General features: G+C 53.5%; 1 protein-coding gene and 1 pseudogene across 2 annotated transcripts; one reads left to right on the top strand and one right to left on the bottom strand.

Annotated features, from left to right (window-relative positions):
• Positions 1-46: 46 nt before the first annotated feature.
• MRTO4 (MRT4 homolog, ribosome maturation factor) lies at positions 47-5,820 on the top strand. Of its 2 annotated transcripts, none has more exons than XM_061187051.1 (8): positions 47-324; positions 2,214-2,272; positions 3,170-3,273; positions 3,818-3,899; positions 4,173-4,240; positions 4,478-4,629; positions 4,987-5,063; positions 5,170-5,820. In XM_061187051.1, the coding sequence occupies exons 1-8, from the start codon at positions 297-299 to the stop codon at positions 5,317-5,319; spliced, it is 720 nt and encodes a 239-aa protein (XP_061043034.1). In that variant the 5' UTR covers positions 47-296; the 3' UTR covers positions 5,320-5,820. The 2 variants fall into 2 exon arrangements, with proteins under 2 accessions (XP_061043034.1, XP_061043035.1); XM_061187052.1 differs by lacking the exon at positions 47-324 and adding an exon at positions 2,410-2,508 and having other exon boundaries at positions 2,251-2,272.
• Positions 5,821-6,176: 356 nt separating this feature from the next.
• LOC133087257 (aflatoxin B1 aldehyde reductase member 4-like) lies at positions 6,177-16,101 on the bottom strand (annotated as a pseudogene).

The raw sequence follows: 16,101 nt of genomic DNA, 5'->3' as shown, positions 1-16,101 counted from the left end.
GCCGGCCCAGCATGCACTGGGCTGCAGGCTCCGCCTCCGCGGAACCATAGAGTTGGGAACCGCACGCGGAGCTCTCGGTGGGGCGCCCAGGACTCTGGGATCCCCCGCCCGCGCAGGAAGTCGCTCTGGAGACTCGAGGGAGAGCGCAGGCGGCGGCCGGGCAGGGAGAGGCGGGCCTCAGCGCAGATTGGGTCAGGCACGCGCAAGGGCAGCCCCCGACGGCCGTCCCAGAGGCCCCAGCGCCGCCGAGGTCCTAATAGGTAGCACCGTCTTCCGCCGCACGTGGCTGCAGCGCGATGCCCAAATCCAAGCGCGACAAGAAAGGTGGGCAAAGGGGGTCTTGGGACCCGGTGAGGAATTCGCGGGCTGGTTGTCGCCTGCGGTAGGGGCTCGCGGGGGAAGCACGGGGGTGGGGGCTGGAGCCGGGTCGGGTCAGGGAGCGGAGACTGCTTTGCCGGGCCTCCAGAGTTTCTCCAAGGCCGGCTGGTCGGGGAACAGCCTCTGAACACCCAGGCTGCGCCCGATCTCGCCTTGGCCCACCTTTTCCAACCTCAGCCCATCTGTCTTAGCTCTCCGCGCTCCCCCCACCCTACCGCCTTTCCCTCAACCCAGATTGATCCCTAAGTATGGTCTTGTGTACTTGAAGTTGCTTCTGTCTGGCATGCTTGTGCTCCGGTCTTCGTATGGCTGGCTCTTTCTCAGTTGGCAGTTCGTAGGATACCTCCTAAGAGAGTATTCCTGACTACCTCTACTATGGTGGGTCTCTCTCACTCCGGCTCTCTAGCACATTCACTCAACAAATTAGAGAGGGGCCTGGCACTCTCTAGGCGTTGAAGGATACAGCAGTTACAACAAGGAAGGTCTAGAGTCCTCATCAAGCTTAATATTTTAGTTATGGGAAGAATATTCTCCCAAGGTACCGAAAATCGAATCAGTAACTTCAGATAGTGATAAGTCCCGTGGAGTAAGAGTGAGAGAAAAAGAAGTTGATATTCTTTTGTGCAGTGTGGCCAGAGAAGGTCTCTGTTGAGATGACAAATGAGCAGGAACTTGAAGAAAGTAAATAAGCAACCCATGGAGTTACCTGGAAGGGTGGTGGTCCCAGGAGAGGGAACACGAAGGGCAAAAGCCCTGAAGCGGGAGCACGTTTGACATGTTCTGGGGCAAGAGGCCAGCGTGGCCAGAGCAGAAAAGGAGGGAGAGGGAATTGGGCAGAGTGTGCGGGGCTTGAAAGACCTTTGCAAGGAATTGGCTTTCACATGCAGGTGAAACGGGAGGAGAGAGCTCGAGCAGAGGAATGATGGGGTTCAACTTTACTTTAGAAAGATCACCCTAGTTGCTTTGTTGAGAATAGACAGGGAAGGTGGGGGCAGTGTGCGGGGTGGAAGCAGCGAGACTAGCAGTAATCCAAGAGAGCATGGTGCTGGCTGGGTCCACAGTTGTAGCAGTCGAAATGTTGGAAAATGGACAACTGTATTTTGTTTGCCCTCCTGTGCTGCACTTGCCCCTGAATGGTGTGATTACCTTTCTAGATGTGTGCTTCGTGAAGAGGGACTGACTGAGTGCCAGGCAGGATGAATAAGAAGCGGCCTCCTCCTAGGACCCAGGGCTTTGCATTTGATGCTCTGTTAAGCGTTTGTGGAATGATTGGGTTCTGTGGAGGGAGCCCTGGTCAAATCTGGCAAATGCCAAACCCTTCTGGTTAAGGGGCAAATTGGGCCCCAGCTGTTGTTAGAGAAGAGGTGCTTGTCCCTCCCCAGAGGCGTTGCTGCATCCATGAGTCCAAACTGCAAGACAGCGTGTAGCAGAGGAGATACAGTCCCCAGCCCAGAGCAGCCACAGATGGTCTCTGTGTACCACAGCAGCACAGGGACGCGCCTCAGCCAGCAGCTAGCTCAGCTGCAGGCAGGACCCCCAGAGCCCACACACCTCAGTAGGGAGTTTTCGCTTCGCCTCAGGGGAGCTAAGGAATACCTGGTTTGTCTGAGTAACAGGAAAGATGGGAAGGGACCTTCAGGCTCGGGAACAGTAGCAAGTAGGCACTCTGGGGACCCTGGGAGTAGCCTTGCATGCCAGAAGTGGTGGCCACAAAAGCCTTGCTACCTTTTCTCAGATTGGCTTGGTCCAGCTGGGCTACCAAAGGGGGGAAGAAAGAGTCTCCAGGACATACAGATTTGTCTCTCATCATCTCCCCTTTTTCTTCTTTGTATTAGTCTCCCTCACCAAAACCGCCAAGAAAGGCTTGGAACTGAAACAGAACTTGATAGAAGAGGTAAGAGCGTGTTCTTTTTATTTTTCCAGACCTTGTATTTAGTTTATAAACGTGGGTGTAGGGCTGTTTGTCAGGGAAACATACTGTTTGGAAAAAAAAAAACCAAGGTGCTGATCCAGCCCTTTTTCCTCCAGCAGCAGCACCAATAAAAACTCCCATAGTGATGGTTTCCAGTTTGATTGAGCCCTTACTCTGCCCTGCACGGCGCTGTTTCACATGTGAAGCACCCCTGTGAGGTAGATGCGAGGGGATGTTTTCGCTGTTTTGCGGTCCGGTAACTGAAGCTTGCAGAGGTTTGTTAGTCTGCCCGATGTCAGAAAAGCCAGGGAGTTACCAGGTGTGGGTAAACGCACCAAGCCACTATCTGCACTGCATCAGGCTGCAGGCTGGGTGAGAGCGGAGTTTCCTCCTGCACAAAGATGCCATTTTCCTTGAGACCACTTCATCGTGGCTGCAGCCAACAACGTGGGCACCGCAGGGCTGATGAGCCACCTCCCCTTATGACTAAATGACAAGACTTTACATGTTGCCATATAGCAGGAGCCTTCCTAGTGTAGCTAAGCTTCTAGATCGTCAGCAATTACTGGACAAAGCAAAGAGAAGTGGTCGGTTGCACTGGTGGCCACCGTACGTCGGAAACCTGGGGAGACGGTGGGCTCTTGACCCGTGGCTCAGCTTCCCCCACACTTTGCCATCATGCCTGCTTTGCGTCAGGGCAGCCCCTGTCCTTAGTATCCTGGCTTCAGTAGCAGAGGCACGGAGGAAACAACCAGGTTAGAGGCTCTAAACATCCACAGTTGTAAGAGACCTGGAGCAGTCTCTTTCCCACCTGAGGCCAGAGTACTGCCCAACCCCTGCTGCCCCTTGGACTCCAGAGCCCCATGAATTGTCCTGCAGCTTCGGAAATGTGTGGACACATACAAGTACCTCTTCGTCTTCTCCGTGGCCAACATGAGGAACAGCAAGCTGAAGGACATCCGCAGTGCCTGGAAGCACAGCCGGTGAGCGGGCAGTGGGAGAAGGGCCTGAGTGCGGAGGGGCCAGGCTGCTTGCAAAGCACAGGGGCAGTTAGTGACCTCAGTCACAGGTGGCACCTTAATAAGGACAAAGTGCCACGCCCCCATCCCCGCTGAAGGGCGCTTTTTAACTGTTAAAGTTTGTCTCGTGTTGGGGGGGTGGGGGGCGGGTTGAGCGGTGACCTCTCCAGGAGAAGGGGCTCCCTGAACCCTGGGGTCTGGTCCCTTAAGGAACATCCCACCCATTCTGGTTCAGACCATTGAACAGGCCTCTTCCACATATCCAGACGCACTCACAGTGGGCTGAGACAGAATGTGAGTTTCAGGGTCTGTGCAGGAAAATAATGAGAGGGACCCTGGGCTGGCGACAAAGTGAGCAGGGCTGCGTGGAAAAGTGGAGCCTCTGACCATACCTTCTGCTGCAAAACAGCCTGGGCCTTGGCTTGGGCTCCGGGGACTGAAGCTGGTTTGCACTGAAGTGAGGGCAGGGTGGGGCGCTTCCTTCACAGACCCCTCTTTTTCTCTGTAGGATGTTCTTTGGCAAAAACAAAGTGATGATGGTGGCCCTGGGTCGAAGCCCATCTGACGAGTACAAAGACAATCTGCATCAGGTGAGTCTCTGGCCCTCACAGGGAGGGGCCGAGGCCAGGCTGCCTTCTCCGCTGCCGTCACATGATGCACACTGCAGCCATCTGGCCCGGGGTCGGCTTGAAGCTCGGTTCTCCTTTAACCTCCAGACCCAGAGAGTAGTACTGCCCCCCTCCAGCTGTGACCAAAAATGTCTCCAGGTGTTGCCAGATGAGGGGGGCGGGGCCGGCAAAATCGTCCCCAGTTGAGAACCGCTGCTCTAATGTGACCGACCCCGCCTCACTTTGGTTCTGTAGGTCAGCAAGAAGTTGAGGGGTGAAGTTGGTCTCCTTTTCACCAATCGCACTAAGGAGGAAGTGAACGAGTAAGTGCTCTGGAGGAGCGGTGGGAAGGGAAAGGTCGGCGAGGTCTCCGGGGAGGGACTAGCCCAGGACTTTGTACAGCAGAGGCACCGAGTAAAACCTGGTTCCTGGTTCCTGGAATCCTGTTACTGAGTCTCTGTTCTCCCGGGCTCGGAGCTCCAGGCTGAGCTGAGGAGGAAGGGAGGTGAGGCGAGGCCCAGGCGGAAACCTGCCCTCCTGCCCCTTCTCTTTCCCCTCAGGTGGTTCACGAAATACACGGAGGTGGACTACGCCCGAGCTGGGAACAAAGCCACTTTCACCGTGAGCCTGGACCCGGGGCCCCTGGAGCAGTTCCCGCACTCCATGGAGCCACAGCTGAGGCAGCTGGGCCTGCCCACGGCCCTCAAGAAAGGTACAGGGGCGTCCCCAGAGCTGAGGGGCCACAGCGGAGCGGCCGAGAGCGCAGGTTTCCAAGCCAGACAACTTCCCCTCCGCAGCCCCAGTTTCTACTGGCTTCTGTTTTCTCATGTGAAAACGGGACTAAGAGCGCCCGCCTGACAGTTGGGGTGAATGTAGACAGTAACTTAACAGCCAGAATACAGCAGTTAAGGGGCACGGAAGGGAGGAGGAGCCACTGCCCCCCACAAACCCTCCTGGGCGGCTGAATGCTCACTGGTGAACCCCTGCCCCGGTGCTGCTGGAAGCCTGGGGGCGGCCCTGCACAGGCCGCTGTGCCAGAGTAACTGCCTGGGGGCCCCCTTCTCTGCAGGTGTGGTGACCCTGCTGTCCGACCACGAGGTGTGCAAGGAGGGCGATGTGCTGACCCCGGAGCAGGCCCGCGTCCTGGTGAGTTCCCCCCGCCCCGGGCGTCCACAGCTGCGGCGGGAGGGGCCGCAGACTCCTCTGACCCCACTCGCTCCTCCTGACCTTTGGGTCCCTTTGCCTCTGGCAGAAGCTTTTCGGGTACGAAATGGCCGAATTCAAGGTGACCATCAAGTACGTGTGGGACGCGCAGTCCGGAAGTTTCCAGCAGATGGGAGATGACTTGCCAGAGAGCGCACCCGAGTCGGAAGGAGAATCAGAGGAAGACGACGACAGCTGACGTGCACTTGGGACGGGACCGCGTGGGACTGCCGCTGCCCTCTCGGGGGAGCAGCCGTGTATTTTGCTGTGGATGCACACAAGGGAGGGTGACAGGGACAGACTATTCTTCTATAAATGATGAAACTTTGTCAGCAGGGTGTCTTCTGCAACAGGGACTTTTCTAGGAAAAAACCCTTGGGTTTGGGCTTTGGTTTGGACCCCCAGGATTCTTAGTTCACCTCAAGCCAGTTTCCAGCACTGGCTGCTGTGTGACCACTGGCTGGGCGGCCCTGGGAGCACAAGAGGAATCGCCTTCTCCTTTCCTCTGGCCCTCGGCGCCCCTGGCTTGAAACTGGGATTTGTCTGAGGAAAACAGGCACTCTGCCTGCTGCTCTCCTACCCCTACTCTCTATTCTCTTTCCCACCCCCAACCCCCAAAACCAGGGCCGAGAAACTTGGGGATGACCAGGAGACAGGAGGTGTTGGCTAAAGCAAGAATAAAGCCACTGCCGAAACTGAATGAATGTAAAAAACATTCCACTGCATCCTGGGAGGTTTCAGTCTTCTGGGTGGTGGCTCCAGGTGGTAGGTTTTTGCCCAGATTGTTCTGTCTATAAGTATTTAATGAGGTAATTCTGAACGAGAGAAAATCTACCTCAGGGTGTATGGCCCTCTTTTTCTGTCGCGTGTAGAAGCGTGAGGGCCACCTGCAGCCCCAATGTTGAGAGGTCACACTGGGTTCAGGGCAGGAGGCTGGGAGACCCTCCCACCGCCTCTGCCCTTTGAAGACTAATCCCTACTCCTGCCGCCTTCTCACCAAGCCTGTGGGAGGACGAGAAACAGCCTGCAGGCTGCAGAGGAAACAGATTCACCAGGTTCACTGTGGGCCTGGGCTCCAGCCAGGTTAGTGCCTCTTTATTCAGACAGGAAACGCCTGAGTAGATGCAGCCCGGGCCTTTTTACATGATGAAGGCAGCTGGGAGTATTAACAAGAACATAGGAGACAGTCTGTGACCTGGGACTGTGGGGAAAGAACTAGCTACATAAAGCAGCTTAAAGTCAAAACTGACTGGGTGAGAGGATAAAAGACGAGACAGATGAAGTGTGTCCTTTGCCACCCCAAGTCAGGACTAGGCCTAGCGGAAGTAGCTGGGACATTCGTGGGCAGACAGGTGCCAGGCCTGATCAAAGGCCTGCATGACGGCCGGCTCCAGGGGCTCTCCCTCAGCGGCCACCAAGGTCTGTTCTAGCTGCTCCAAGCTGGACATGCCCAAGATGACCGCGTCCCCCTGAACGCCCTGCAAGGGGAGACGGCCAGACGTCAACACGCTAGTGCACCACAGTGACCCCAGTCACACACACACCCTCCCACCCTGCCCCTGCCAAGACCTGCAATCCAAAGTCTATACCTTATATTATTCTGCACAGAACTTAAATTGCCTTCGAACAGCTCTAAAGCCCTGCTTCCCTAGACGCACGCAGGCAGACCTGAGTTCCCCTCTGCCGCTCAGCAGCTGGGCGGGCTTGGGTTAGTCATGTGACCGCCCTAAGCTTCAGGCTTCCTTTACTTTGCAGGGTGGTTGTGGGATTTTTTTTTTTTTTTTTTTTTTTTTTGGCCGTGCCTTGCAGCATGCAGGATCTTGGTTCCCCAACCAGGGATCGAATCCATGCCCCCTGCAGTGGAAGCGCAGAGTCCTAACCACTGGACCGCCAGGGAATTCCCTAAAATTTCATAAAGTACTTTGCTTCAGGCCTAGCACTTAACAGGGGCTCAAGAAAGAGGCACCATTAGTATGTGATGCCCAAGTTGGAGGAAGTTGTTAGGAAAGCGTGATGGCAGGGAGAGGGCAGCCCTGCCATGGACACAGAGTTGGCCTCTGCAGAGCAGGCAGCCAGAGACAGATAAATGCTAATGCTGAAAAAATGTAGGTTTCAGCATCGCACATAGCTTCTGCCCTATCTCATGTAGCCACAGTTAGGTGAAGTGGCCTCTGAGCCAGTTTACTCATACGTAAAGTTGGGATAATTATACTTACTAGGGCCAGTAGTGTTTGTAATGTGACACTTAATAAACTTCTCTAAGAACAGGAATACCACCCAAAAGACCTAGGCCATGGAGACATTTCAGAAGACGAAAAGGAGTAATCCAGAAATCACGAAATAATCACGCAGCCCTCTCTTCCACTTCCTCCTTCCTACCTGGAGCTGGGAGTGGTGGTACCTCCACCAGAGGGCGGCCGAGGTCATGCTGGGAGCGCTGGTGCCATACGCAGCCTGCAGGGCCTTCCCCACCAAGGCAACAGCCTCGAGGTAGTGCTTCCAGAAGCTGGGTGGGTGGAGAGGGTGGCACAGGTCAGGACGCTGGGATTCCTGCAGGATACTGGTCCCTGAGGCACTGAGGGACCAACATCTCAAATGGAGGTTTTGTTTCCCTGAGCAGCAGAATGCATGTGGATATCTGGGCCCCTTACCGGGGTGATTTCTGCCCAGTGGTAGGAGCAGCGGGGATGCAGTGGGCAAGGATCCTTGCATTGAATGTCCTCACCGGATGCGAACAATACAACTCCCCAAATCAGGACCCAGGAGTGAATACGGCACCACACCTTTGTGCTCCAGGTCACAGACAGGACAAGTCCTGGCTCCGGTCCTAGCTCTGGCCTTGGCTCAGTCACCTGCCTTCGCTTATCTGCTCAGTGAGGAAACACCCCGAGCCAGCCCCACACGAGTGCAAAATGTAAAGGAGATAATGGACCTGCAGTGCTGTGTCAACTAAGTAGAGCAGAGAAGGTGAAAACCATCAATCAAGATCCTCCAGGGGTGAGGCCTAGGCGCTGGTGGTGTGACAAGCTCCTTGAGACACTGCTTAGGGCAATGGCTCCTAAACCTGGCCAGACAATCAGAAACCCTGGCAGGGGACTTCCATGGTGGAGCAGTGGTTAAGAATCTGCCTGCCAATGCAGAGGACACAGGTTCGATCCCTGGTCCAGGAAGATCCCACATGCCGCGGAGCAACTAAGCCCGTGCGCCACAACTACTGAGCCTGCACACCTAGAGCCAGTGCTCCGCAGCAAGAGAAGCCACCGCAATGAGAAGCCTGTGCACCGCAACAAAGAGTAACCCCCGCTCGCCTCAACTAGAGAGAGCCCACGTGCAGCAATGAAGACCCAACGCAGCCAAAAATTAATTAATTAATTAATTTTAAAAAGTCCTGGGCCATTTCAACAAAACTAGCAGTGGAGCCTTGGAAACTCAGCTTCTATAAATCTTGAAAGATTAGGAACTTTCCAGCAGTCCACAGATCATGTCTAAATTTGATAAATTAAGGAATAGCAGTAAAGTGTATGCATCAGAGATCTCACAGTAAATGCCAGAGGGAAGGAAAGCTGTAGGAGTTAAAAAGCATCACCTTGGAGGAGTGTGACTTGGAAAGGGCTTGCTTCTAGCTGTGGGCATATGTATTACTTTGATAACTTTTTCAAACTTGCAAAAGTGAAAAAAAGGAAGGGAAGAAGGCTAGTCCCAACAGATGTTCAACTATAACTTTAGACATTGATGACAGTGTTATTGCCAAGAGTTTACAAAACTTAGACTCAGTTGCCCCAGGTGACAGGCCAGCATCAAGCCCCAGGAATCCCAAGTTCCAGTCCAAGGTTTCTTCTCCCGCTGTGGGCAGGGGGTAGGCTCTTCCCAGGGAAAAGACATAGTCTCACAGACCTGGTGGAAGGTCCAGAGCTCTACGCATTCCCAATCCAGGCCCCCAATCACTCCCCAGAGACACTGGCAAAATTTTAGGGGTAAATTTCTCAGTAAAGCTTGTGGGAATCCAGGGGCAAAGGTCTGAGCACAGGGGGAGGTCCTGGCCCCCAAGGAAGCAGCCCCAGGGACTCCCCATTGCAGACTAAGGGGACCCATGCCACCTCCCACCCTGATGCAGCCCATCCCCAGCTCACCGATTCCTGTAGATCTCTGCCCAATTGGTCCCAAAGAAGTGGCCCACAGGTTGTTTCCCATCCTTGTCCCCATACTTGTACTTGCCAGTCAGCAGGCCCCCTGCGAGAAGGCTGTAATCAGATCCCCTGGCACTGCTCCCAGAGGCTGCTCTGGACCGGAAGTGGGGGTGATGGTGGGGGACCCAGGAGGGATGGAGGACCCAGCCCAGCCTCCTGTCAAACCCCTCCCTGCTTCCAAGGTCTGGCACCAGGCATCCCCAGGGTCAGGAACAAGCAGAAACATGGCCAGGAAGACCCTTCCACCCCGGGGCGAGCCCGTCCCCACAGCAGCCCATACCCCATACCAGCCAAAGGGTTTCAGGCGTAGAATCTCAGTCCTGATGCAGGGGAAGAGCTCCGTCTCCACTAGCTGGGTGGTGGCGTTGTACATGCCCTGCAGGCAGAAGGGCCAGCTGGAGAGGGCGCATGGGACCCCAAATTTTCCTGTGGAGAACCTCAGTTCAGACCTTAACAATCAGGCAGATACTTAGTGGCGCTGGTGGAGAGGGCTCATGCCCAAGGAAAATTCATTCCTTCAGCCAACATTTCTGAGCACCACCTGTCGCCTGGATATTGGATTTCCATCCACAAGCCAAAGGACAAAGCTGCTACGCTCAGAGATTTAATAGTGAGGTAGAGTGTTTGTTAACAAACATACTCAACAAAAGAGACAATCATAATACACTAGTAAGTTCTGTGACCAGTGCCTGGCAGCACGTAGGTGCACAAACATTTGCTGAATGAATGAGGAGGAGAAAAGGAGGACCTGAGATCTCAGGCTCCTCTGGGCTATCAGGAAAGGCTTCCAGAGGAAGGGGCATCTAAGTGAGACCTGGGCACTCGTTCCCATGAGAAGCGGGGAGGAGTGTTCCAGGCTGACTGCAGAGGGAGAAGCAGGCAGGAAGGGGAGCCTAGGCCGGAGACAGCAAGTGCCTGTTGGCTGGGCTGAGAGTACCCGGGAGCCATCTACAGGCTGTGAGCACGGGAGGCAGGGGAATGGCTGCTATGGAGAGGGCACGGGCGGGGGGGGGGGTGAAATTGGGGGGGAGTGGGAGGGGCCAAGAGGACCCGGGACCAGCAGGCACCCAGGAGACAGAGGCCTCCGCAGCCCTGGCCTCACCTGGTACACGGTGGGCGGGATCCAGTTGTTGCTCTTGCACAGGGTACAGATCTCAGCCACTTCCCAGGCGGCATAGTTGGAGAGGCCAAGCTCCACAAACTTGCCCTGCGGGGGAGAGGCCAAGGTCAGAACCCACTGCAGCCCAGAACACCAGGAAGGAGAGACTGGCTGGGGACCCTGGGAGTGGGGTCTGTCCCCAGCTCTGCTCTGGGACAGCCCTGGAGCCTCCACTCTCCTGGGCAACGACCGGCCAAGGAGAGGAGCCGGGGGGCCGCCCTCACCTCCTGGTGCAGCTGGTGGCAGGCGCGCAGCGTCTCTTCCATGGGGGTGCCGTGGTCCGGCAGGTGTAGGTAAAAGAGGTCCACTCGGGGGCACTGCAGCCGCTTCAGTGACGTCTCCAGCTGGGACCAGAGGCTGTCAGGCTTCAGAGACTTTTCACCCACTGGATTGGCCTTGGTGGTGATTTTCACTTTGGGAGAAGAGAAATGGAAGTCCAAGTCAGTTTACCAAACGCTGGAGAGGATCTAGTGTAATGGTTAAGAGACAGACATGGGTTCACACCCCAGCTCTGCCAATTCGAGCTCTGTGACCCTAACTAAGTTATTTAACCTCTCTGAGCCTCAATCCCCTCAACTGTAAATTGAGAGTGATATCTTGTCGGGAGGCCCCAAGGATTGATCAGAACTTTGAGAGATTTGCTCATTATGAGCTGCTAATGTTATTATGATGACTATTTACCAGGCAGCTGGGTGTGCCACGCCTGGCGCTAAGGGCTGGATGAGGAAGGCCAGCACTGGATCCCTGCCCTCAAGAGCGCACAGTCTAAGGGGCCACTACAGAGTAAGTGAGGCCGGGATAAGCACAAGGTGGGAGAGGAGCCCCGGGAGTTCAGGGAAGGCTTTCTTAGAATCTGAATCTCCAAGGGCAGTCAGAGGCCACCCAGAGTCAAGAACGTGGCGTGTGAGGAGCCATGCCTGCGATCCCATGGATCTAGAACACCAGGTCCACGGGGGACACAAAGCAAGAGAAGGGGCCACAGACCAGATGGATACAAAGGGCCCTGAGTGCACCCCTTAGAATCTGACTTCAGGGGGCCACGGGGAGGCTCTGAACACTTTTCAGCCAGCGAGCTAAGTTGTCAGCTTTGCAGTTTTGAAAGATGACTCTGAATGAAGCACAGACAAAAACCTCAGGGACAGGTCTGGAAACAGGGCAAATGGCAAGGAGACTGCGGCAGGAATTCAGGAAAGAGAGCAAGAGGCCTCAACTGGGGCCCCAGGGAAGGAAAGGCAAGATATTTCCATCAGAGAAATAACCCATTGAGAAAAGGCTGGTGTTGTGCCGCCTGTGTGAGTCAGGAGTGAGTTAATCAAATACTTTTCTCCTCGCCCCCATTAAGAATCCCAGGTGGGGGCTTCCCTGGTGGCACAGTGGTTAAGAAGCCACCTGCCAATGCAGGGGACATGGGCTCGAGCCCTAGTCCGGGAAGATCCCACATGCTGCAGAGCAACTAAGCCCGTGTGCCACAACTACTGAGCCTGTGTTCTACAGCCCACGAGCCACAACTACTGAGCCCACATGGCACAACTACTGAAGTCCGTGCGCCTAGAGCCCGAGCTCCACAACAAGAGAAGCCACCGCAATGAGAAGCCCGCACACTGCAACGAAGAGCCACCCCCACTCGCCACAACTAGAGAAAGCCCGCGCACAGCAACAAAGACCCAATGCAGCCAAAAATAAATAAATAAAATAAATAAATTTATATTTTAAAAAAAGAATCCCAGGTGGCTGGAGTGATAGGTGAGGGGAAGGCCCTCTGCACGGCTCACACTCAGAAAGTCGCCTCAGCAGGCCAGACCCCTTGAGATGGGAGAGAGCAGGCTGGAGGGTTGGAGGGCTACTCATTGGAATTTTCCCTTCCACCATCTCACCCCCTCAGCCCCCACCCCTTCTTGATGTTAACTTCAGATCTGAGATTTAAGAACTTTGGCCCAGCTAGTTCCAGCCTGAAGGAGGGAAGAGAAGGAGGAGTTGGAGAAGAAAAAGCAATCAGAAATAAGACCAACCTAAATGTCCATCAACAGATGAATGGATAAAGAAGATGTGGTTTATATATGCAATGGAATATTACTCAGCCATAGAAAAGAATGAAATAATGCCATTTACAGCAACATGGATGGACCCAGAGACTATCATACTAAGCAAAGTAAGTCAGACAAAGACAAATATGATACCGCTTATATGTGGAATCTAAAAAAAGTGATACAAATGAACTTATTTACAAAACAGAAATAGACTCACAGACAGAAAACAAACTTATGGTTACCAAAGGGGGAAGGGGTTGGGATAAATTAGGAGTTTCGGATTAACATATACACACTAATATATATAAAATAGATAACCAGCAAGGACCTACTGTATAGCACAGGGAACTATACTCAATATCTTGTAATAACCTATAATGGAAAGGAATCTGAAAAAGAATATGTATATACATATTTAGTTATACATATATATGTATATGTATAACTAAATCACTTTGCTGTACACCTGAAACTAACACAACATTGTAGATCAACTAGACTTCAATAAAAATTAAAATTTAAAAAAACAAAGAAAGAAAGAAGACCAGAGTTGTCAGAGAGAGGCAGTCAGGTGATCGAGATAGCATATGAGATGCATGCATATTCTCGTTTTGTTTCAGATCTGTGCTGTGAATCATTTCACTCTGAGGAGCCTCAAAGTAAAAGATGGTACATGGTGCTAATGATAATACTACTACTACTACTAACAGTAACAGCTAACATTCCTGAGTCCTCACTATGTCCCTGTGAGGCACGTTATAAACACTCCAGATGGCATCAGACTGATGACAGATGTCCCCCTGCCCCCATACACAAACCCTCCACCTAGCTACGTCTGCCTGTTCCAACACCCTCAGCACTGCCAAATTTCATTGCCTTTGCACACTCACTGCCCACCCGCGCAGCCGGGAATGCCCTTTCTCCTCTTACTCCCCCTGGAAAACTAGCAGTTCTTCAAGGTCTGACGTTCCGTTTTCCGAGTGTTCTTCAGTGTCCCCTCCCAGGAAGTGGCCCCTCTTCTGGGCTCCCCAGCCATCTTTAGACTCTGAGCTCCCTGGAGTGGGTTAGTGTCAATTTCCCTTCTATGGCCTCGGACGGAGGCTGGCACAGAGAGGGCAGTTAGACACCATACCACCCCCACTCTCCCATCCCAGCTACTGCCTATAGCTCCTGCGGCTCCCAGGCGCGGCCACCCTGGTGAAGCGGGAGGCACTGCCAACTGAACGGCGCACCCGGAGCTCCACGGAGCAGTCCACCGCCCAGATCCCCGCCGGTTCCAAAGCTTGATCTGGGACTATGCCAGGAAGTGCAAGGGCGATAAGGGCGGGATTCCTGCAGATCAGGACCGCACCGGGCACCTGCGGGGAAGGGGGCAGGGGCTGCACAGCGCCAGACTCCGTTTTCAGTCCCCCCGAGAGGGGCTAGCCAAGTCGTTCCAGGCTAGACCAGGGTTGGGACGTTGCTGAGGGGAGGGAAAAGGAGAGGAAAAGAGTCAAGACAAAGCACTGTCCGGCTGTCCGGGGCTAGATGTGCACGGGGCCTGAGGAGCGGGGTGTTCACAGAGCTGCGGGGTGGCTAGTGGAGGTCGGCGCCCCGGCAGAGGGTGAAGCTGTCGGTCCTGACCTCGGCCGGTGCATGGCTCGGGGGAGGTAAGGGGGACGGGGTCCGGGTGCCAGGAGTTACCTCTGCAGTCGCCACCGCCCAGCCCGAGCCCCAGGCCGCCCAGGATGCTCTCGGACGTACGCTAGGACCGTGTCTATCTCGGTGTGGCCGCGCTCCCGGAAGAGGCGCACGGCCGCCCCATCTCCATGGCGCCCAGCACGGTATCTGGCCGGCCCGGGGGGACAGAGGCTGCCGGCGGGGGCGACAGCAACCGGGACACTGCGGCGGCGGGGGACTTGCGATTGCCCGGTGGAGCGCAGCCGAGGGTAGCACGAGCCCCCGCGCGAGGTGGGCCACCGCTTTAAGGAGGGGGTCGGGCCCCGCCCACCGGCGTTGGGGGCGGAGCGCGCGGAGGGGCGGGGCAAGGGAAGTACGGTGAAAGGCTGCGCGGCGCCCCCGTCCCCCATGCCCGCGGCTCCCCGCCTCCCTCGGCTTGGCTCCGGAGCTGTCCTGGGGTCCCTAAAATGAGGTCTTGGCCCAGGGGTGGTGCCTTCAGGGGTGTCCCGCCACCTTGCAGGCCCCAGAGGTCGGCTCTGTGGTTCTCTCGTCGGGACTTGCCAAAGGCCCCAGCCCGCGTCAGTATTAAAGTATTGAAAGAAAAGAACTGTCAGCCTCGAATCCTATACCCAAGCGAAAACACCTTTCAAAAAGGAAAGCAAAGTAAAGACTTATGTTCAGACAAAGGTTGGGGAGAATTCATAGTAGCCAGCTTTCACTATAGCAGATATTTAAAAAAATTCTTTAGACGGAAGAAAAGTTGGATTTACACACACAAAAAGTGAAGAGTGTTGGAAATGGTAAACGCGAGGATGAATATAAAACTTTTTCTCATGTTTAACCTTTTAAACAGATAACTGAGTTTTTATAAAGTTAAATATACAATTACTGTATGACTCAGCAAAAACTACACGCCGTTAATCTTCATGAACCTACATATAAAAACGTTTGACCAAGCGAATACAGTGATATATAAAAAGGATAATACATCAATTCTCAGTGAATTTCATCCCAGGAATACAGTGGGCTTTATATTTGAAAATCAATCAATATAGTTTACTATACTGACCAAAAAATAAAACCCATATGATCATCGCAATTGATGCAAAAAAAGCATTTAACAAAATTCAATACCTATTCATGAAGAAGGAGGGGGGAAAAAAAAGAAAAAACTAAGAAGAAAAGGGAATTTCCTCAAACTGATAAAGGGCATATACAAAAAACATATAGGGCTTCCCTGGTGGCGCAGTGGTTGAGAGTCTGCCTGCTAGTGCAGGGGACACGGGTTCGAGCCCTGGTCTGGGAGGATCCCACATGCCGCGGAGCGACTGGACCCGTGAGCCACAGCTACTGAGCCTGCGCATCTGGAGCCTGTGCTCCGCAACAAGAGAGGCCACGATGGTGAGGGGCCCGCGCACCGCGATGAAGAGTGGCCCCCGCTTGCCGCAACTAGAGAAGGCCCTAGCGCAGAAACGAAGATACAACATAGCAATCAATCAATTAATCAATCAATAAATAAATCTTTAAAAAGAAAAAAAAGAAAAAAAAAGAAATCACTCTAATTTAAAAAAAAAAACAAAAAAAAACATATAGCTGACGTTATATTTAATAGTGAAAAAACTTTCCCCCTAAGATTGGTAACCAATGATATCTGCTCCTACCCCTTTTATTCAATGTTGTGCTGGAGATACTAGTTATGCCAACATATTTCAGTGTGCGTGCGTTATAACAGGCAATTTCTTACATAACTACAATGCCATTGTCACACTAAAAAAAATGAACAATTCTTTTGTGTCACTTAATACCACATCCATATTCAAATATCCCTGTTTTAAAAAAAAGTTTCAGTTGGCTTGAATTAGGAACAAACATGGTTTACACATTACATTTGGTTGTTATATTTCAAAAGTCTATTTTAAACTTCAGCAGTCTCACCCCTTTTCACGCAT

Source organism: Eubalaena glacialis, chromosome 3 (genome assembly GCF_028564815.1).
Source record: "Eubalaena glacialis isolate mEubGla1 chromosome 3, mEubGla1.1.hap2.+ XY, whole genome shotgun sequence".
NCBI classification, from domain to species: domain Eukaryota; kingdom Metazoa; phylum Chordata; class Mammalia; order Artiodactyla; family Balaenidae; genus Eubalaena; species Eubalaena glacialis.
The sequence above is the reverse complement of the archived record's forward strand: the minus strand, read 5'-3'. Positions and strand labels throughout refer to the sequence as shown.